Source organism: Phalaenopsis equestris, unplaced genomic scaffold, assembly GCF_001263595.1.
Source record: "Phalaenopsis equestris unplaced genomic scaffold, ASM126359v1 Scaffold000224, whole genome shotgun sequence".
NCBI lineage: Eukaryota > Viridiplantae > Streptophyta > Magnoliopsida > Asparagales > Orchidaceae > Phalaenopsis > Phalaenopsis equestris.
Genome location: NW_018164666.1, coordinates 888,670 through 895,167, shown reverse-complemented (window position 1 = coordinate 895,167; position 6,498 = coordinate 888,670). Strand labels below are relative to the sequence as shown.

Sequence of the window (6,498 nt, the reverse complement as noted above, 5' to 3'; positions counted from 1 at the left end):
TAATGAAAAGAAACCACAAACTAATTCTTAAATAATATTACCTTATAACCCACTACAGAATTTCAAAATCATAAAACAAACCTTCCCAAGTTTCCCCTCTTACAGACCGGTCTGCAGCAGCAGAAAATCAATGATCTCATGTCCTCAGTTCAAAGAATTTTACAGTGTTCAGAATGGATGCAGAAAATTTACCATATACAGATCCAGACATAACAAAGAAGAAAAATTTCAGCATGATTGCTAAATAAAAAATAAATCAGGACCTAATGGTAAAAATGCAACACAGCAGCAGAAGAAATTGAATGAAACAAATCAAAACTAATTATACAGGGATCAGTATACAGGGGCAAAATGCAGAATCAGGAACTTCCATGTGATCTTACTGATGACATGGACATTGCAGATACTGAAGCTGTTGGGCTGTTGAGGTCTCTCTCTCCATTGCCCATTCTCCCCTTCCCACTTATTCTACTTATATTTTCTTGAGCAATATCAATAAACCAGTCATCATGAGGAAGAACACTGCATTTGAGAATTAATATCATTAATATGATTTAATTTTTTACAAAAAAGGGGCTTCACTTTAGCGAATTTATGTATGGGAGAAGAGAAAGAATGCATTAGGAGTATGCATTTACTTGAAAAAGTTCACTTAAAACAAGGGGAGGCATTAATCACATCTTTTCTTATTATTTCTTGCTTGTGCCACATCACAGGACTCAATGAAGCATACCAGTGAGATGAGTTGGATCGCCAAATTGAAGAGGCTTTTAATAAGTTTTCAACCATATATAACTTGTAGAACTTCAAAGATCTTTTATTTCATGGATGATATATAGTCAAACTACAAAGAGAAATTTACATTCCTAGCACACAAATCTTATGCATTTACATAACTCACACATAAACTTCCATATTTACATATGTAGCACTTTGGTGCTTTATGCAAGAAAAAGTGTTTTTCACTTTTAAAAAATTATAGTGGTGCTATTTATGATGTGATTGTGGACTCAAAAAATTATGATCGCTCCCTGGGACTCTTCATTTATTTTTGATTTTTTGTGTTGAGAGAGCTTTTGGAGGGTAAAATTTTCAAAAGACAAATTGAATTGTAGATAAAACACAATCTAAGGATTTTGCCCTCATTTTGTGAGGATTTTTTTTTTTGAGGTTCGAGGTTTCTTATAGGCGCCCGTATGATTAATTACCCCTCTTGATAACGAGAGATAGCACTTTCGATTAAGGCTAGTCATTAAGAACTAAATATTCAACATACAATTGCAACAAACTTTTTAATATTTAAAATTGTAAAATCTATCACTTGAAACTAAAGCAGATGGTGGGGGAATGAAAACAAAACATGATTAAAATCTCAAGGTTCTGTCATCCCGAGTTGTTGTGGTCCCTAATCTACTTGGTCAGAAGAGGTATTCAACCCAACCTGAAAGAAATATTCTTTTCAGCAGTTATGGGTTGCATTGTCCGAGAGATATTTGTAGATATGAGGTGAATGTTTGTCTAAGGAGACAAATTTAAGTCGACCTTACATAATAGAAAACTATGTCATTAATTGTACAATTATGATTCACAACTCAAACAATAGAAATTTATTGGGGATCATACGGGCTCCGACCGTGACCGTAATATAATTGTTTCAATTGGCGGCAACCACTCGGTCAAAGAAATCTCATCATAACCACTATTGTGATGTCATTTCGATGCAAAACCAAGCAGACAGAAGAAGACTAAGATCATATCTTTATTGGCATGTGATTTTTTTGAATGTCGATATAGGGATGCAGTTGATATAAAATTCACTCTTTGTGAGCTGAAGTCAATCATAAATTTGTCACCCTCAACAAACTGTTGCGGAGGATGGATGACTTTTTACTTCTAGTTTTTAGTGATTGATTTTAACTTAGACGGTTTGGTTAATTATTTTAAAATCTTGGTTTAAAGATTAACATTTCGGATTGAAATAATCTACAACTCGACCATCATTGTGGCGTTAAATATTTTAAACTTTTATATTTGAAAGGGGCATTTAATTTTGTTAGTTTAAACTTTTAGGGTATGAGTCATGTCAACTCATGTCCTTATAAGGAGAATGATCGGACTGGTGATTTAAACTTAAAAACTTATTTTAGGATTTAAACGTTTATTTCAAAATTACTAGACTCCCAACTCTAGCCCTTGCGATGAGGAGAATCAGACCAGTTGATTGAGATTTACAACCCTATAGACAAGATGACCCGAATAGCCAGCGCAACATTCTCAAACTAATATTTGAGCATTCAATATATCGGTTGGAGTACATGTTGGCTTTTAATTCTGATATTTGAGTTATTTTAGCTGCAGCATTTTCTGTATTAAGATAATTTATATGATTTTAAAATATGAATTAAATCAGATAGATTGAAAATGTGCATCTCAAAAAGTTTGCAAAACTCTTGAGGTATTTACATTCAAATTAATTATTGTATTAAAACCTGATAAAGTCATAAACCCATTTAAACATCTTGAAAGTTTGTGTGAATAGTATGACTTTACGTTGCACACAAGTTTTCATTTTAAGCATTTTTTCGCACTATTCGCTAGCAGGTGTAGAGCAAATTTGGTGGCGATTTGATATATTAATTCTTCATTTCAGTATTTAAAAATAGCATTTGTGTCTTAAATTTAACACTAATTTATAAGATTTAACAATTAAGTTAAGCTCAACCCCCAATTTGTAAAATTTGTTGTTCAATTTAAATTTACCCTCTCAATTTATTACATTCATATAATTCAATTTTAGGTCATTTTATAAGTTTATAAAGTTCAAATATTAAATTATTTTACAATTCAAAATTCACCTGAAATTTTGGAAGCCTCCCAAAATCATTCCTAGTTAGGGGGTTTTCCTAGTTAGGGGGTTGTATCGGGGTGTCTGTCAGCCCAACTGTCTACAAGGCGCACTGATCAGTTTCATGAGACACCGTGGCTATAAATAATATTTTTACCTACTGATCTATAAAAATATGAGTAGGTCTTTGATTATCCTGCATTAAAATAGCATGAGCCTAATTTCCCTGCATTTATATTTTTGCATGTGTGAGGCGGCGACGATGACAACGAAATGAGATCGGCAAGCTAATGCATTGCCACATAATCATTTCCTTCTTTCCTCACTTTTTTTCTTAATACAACACAACACAAAGTATGAAACTGCAAGTGGGGAATTGAGTTCGGCTCAGTTTTAGGCTCGGACTATCGCTGGATCGAAAAGTATTTATTCCCATTTTGAGTTCACACAAGAGAGATAAGGGAAAAAAACAAGGGCATCAGTTTGGGTAGAGCTCGGGTAGTGCAGAGCTTTAACGAGTCGATCTCGAGCTTATGGAGGCACGACAGGGAGGTGCACTCGGGATTGCGAGGAAGTGGCAACTTCGGTGTAGGGGCTTCACTGCAAGAGTGTGGCGGTTCTTGCGACAATGAAGACGACGACGTCTGCATCTTGGTCCCCTAAACAGAGGAATGGTGAGGTCTTCGACGGGTTAGGGCAAAGCAAGTGGCAGAGAGTGTCACGACAGTCTGCTTCAGTTTTGAAGGAAGAACAATTGATTGCAAAGGCTCATGCACTTTGGGAGTCACAACAGAGAAGCTTACAAGCGTGAAAGTTGCGATGCGGGGAAAAGAAGAGAGTTTCGAAGGTTTCTGTATGCAGTAATCCTGTCGTCGCTTTCCCAAGAGAAATCACCGCGAGTATATCCTAATAGAAATGGCGCAAAAGCAGAGAAAGACGGGAGTCTTCGTGCACAGTGATCTCATAGTGTCTTTTGCAGCTAACCCTAACAACAACTGCCATGCGATTGGGAGCAGGCAAGTAAGACTAGGAACAACAACGACCAAGAGGAAGTAGCACTTGGACTTTGACTGGAGCGAGGGAAGGAGAAGCAAGGGGTTTTTCTTCTCTGTGGAATTTTTTTTTTGTAATCGACCCGATTCCCCCTCCCTCCAAGAGCTTCGAATTAGTTCTTAATAGTAATAAACGACGAGAGCAGTTATTAAGCAAAGTGTCCTTCAATAGGCGGAAGCAGTTAAGATTTTAGAATTAACTAATTAATTTTTCTCTTTTGTAATTCACTTTTATTTATGATTAATAGTGATATTAAATATCTAGGTACTATGTGTGTAAATAGGAAGGTATAATATGTAAATACAAAGAATTGTGTGGTATGTATGTAAATGCCCCAACTCAAAAAGCCACGCTTATTAACTAGAAAATCAAATTAAAGTAAACATTAATAGAATCACCTTCTCATCAAATATAAAACTTACCTGTCAGGATCCACTCCAGTTGCTGAAAACGCCGCCATAGCTCTGTCTATGATCTCAACAATAACTTGATGAACGTGCCTCGATAAGTATCGACCTTGCCCGAATAGGATAACAAATTGCATGTCCAGATAGAACTATCGAAAACAATGGAGGAAAGAATGTGAGTGTTGAATCCATCCGTCGTCCATAGTATTAGAAGAGACAGAGTGAAATGTACCTGTTGAAGACCAAGAGGGCCAAGAGGTCGAGGTCCTTCTTCGATATCTTCCCAGAAGTTCTGGTCTTCAGATAGCCATAGTATGACTGTTTCGGTAAGTCTCATCATTAATAATGTTGAAAATCGTTCTCTTCCAACAAACATGTCAGCAGCTATGGCAGACATCCTGTTTAACTTCGCATATAACTCCTGGATACGACAAAATTAAAAAAAAATGTAAATAGAATGTAACACAATCAATAATCTAATGCATCGGAGGGGAGAAAAAACAAAAGATAAGGGCCAACAATGCCAATTTAGAAATAAGCTGGACTTATTTAAATTTTACAAAAATAAAAATAAAAAAATATTTTCCATACTCAATCATTATAATCTGAGACCTGAAAAATCAATCCCAATGAAATTCTACTAGAATAATATGTAATTTTTCTTTTAGCTTGAGTGCTGGTTGTGCTGGTTGGATGTGTTTTTTGAAAACATTGGTGCAATTGAAAACAATAGATTTCTAAGGAAAGTTGTCTCTTTTTTGTCGGATCTAATACAAACAAATGTTTCTAATTGTCATGTGAATTTCAATCGAATGTGTGATTTTCTTATGCCCTTAAATTATATGTGAGATTTCTATTAGATGGATTCTAAATGATCGTTTGCATGGATCTCACATAATTTTGATTTCATCCAAACTGGGTGGATGTGTTTTTGATAACATTGGTACAATTGAAAACAATAGATTTCTAAGAAAAGTTGTCTATTTTTGTTGGATCTAATACAAACAAATGTTTCTAATTGTCATGTGAATTTCAATCAAATGTGTGATTTTCTTATGCCCTTAAATTATATGTGAGATTTCTATTAGATGGATTCTAAATGATCGTTTTTTATGGATTTTACATAATTTTGATTTCATCCAAACTGACTTAATTATTATCTAAAATAGAAGTTCGTAACTATGAATTTGGCTTTGTTTGATCGATTTTGTCAATCCATTATGGAATTGCATGAAGAAATCCTACATCAAAGACTTTATGTATCATCTTTTGATAATGGAGCCTAATAGTTGTGTCAAAATATCAACTAGCGTAGGATAATATAGTTGGATCGATTAATAAAATAATGAAAAAATAATTTAAGTGAAATTGGTTAAGATATGATTTTAAGTAAATTCAATATAATTGTTCTAGGATTCAAAATTATATTCCTGAATTTGATTGGAGGGACAATCTCGGGGGATTTTCAAACTAGATCAATAACTTCAAAAATTCCTTTGAAATTTAAAATGTCCAATTCCCATGATACGGGATTTAACACACAGAACAATAAAAAGTAAATATTATTGCCGAAACTCAAATAGGAAGTTACAAACAACCAACTGAAATAGAAAATAGAAACGAACAAGACTTACTAACTCCCACTAGGGTTGGATCAAGGGGAAGTGGAGGTGGTTGTGATGGTGGACGAAGCAGTTGGATAGTAGAAAACAACAAGGCAACAGTTTCCTGGGTTATGGACAGTAAGTACACCACGCATATTGATTTGGCAAGGCCTACCAGATGATGGCAGCAAAGGGGGGAGGACTGGAACAGTGCCTAGGTGGCAGTTATGTGGTTCAGAATGGCTAGAACGGCTGCCAAGACAGAAGAGGGTCGTTTCTGGTAGCCGGACCAGCAGCGAGGAGCTGGAACAACAGCCAAGAGGTAAGAAAGGCAGATAGAACACAGGAACAGCAGAAAACAGCAAAAAGAGGCTTTTACAGGCAACTGGAATCGGGAAGGGGTGGCCGTGAGCGATGTGGGAGGATGCAGAAGGGAATAAAGAAAGATAATCACCACCTAGGGAGAGAGATACAACCAGAGCACCACCCAATCCCTCGGAAGTAACCCTAAAAGGGAGAAAAACGGACGCCGACAGCTGTCCTAAACAAACTCAAGCCAAAAACTGACTTCCAAACCTTAATAATATAT

The 6,498-nt window shown here is 35.6% G+C and overlaps 1 protein-coding gene across 1 annotated transcript in view; it reads right to left on the bottom strand.

The window, feature by feature from the left end:
- LOC110023366 (exocyst complex component EXO84B-like) overlaps positions 1-6,498 on the bottom strand; it is a 22,936-nt gene continuing 16,438 nt past the window's right edge. The window contains exons 5-7 of the mRNA XM_020722748.1: positions 4,538-4,726; positions 4,321-4,454; positions 1-522 (exon numbers count right to left, since the gene is read on the bottom strand). Coding sequence (XP_020578407.1) covers positions 360-522; positions 4,321-4,454; positions 4,538-4,726 — 486 coding nt within the window. The 3' untranslated portion in view covers positions 1-359. The remainder of the gene's footprint in view (positions 523-4,320; positions 4,455-4,537; positions 4,727-6,498) is intronic.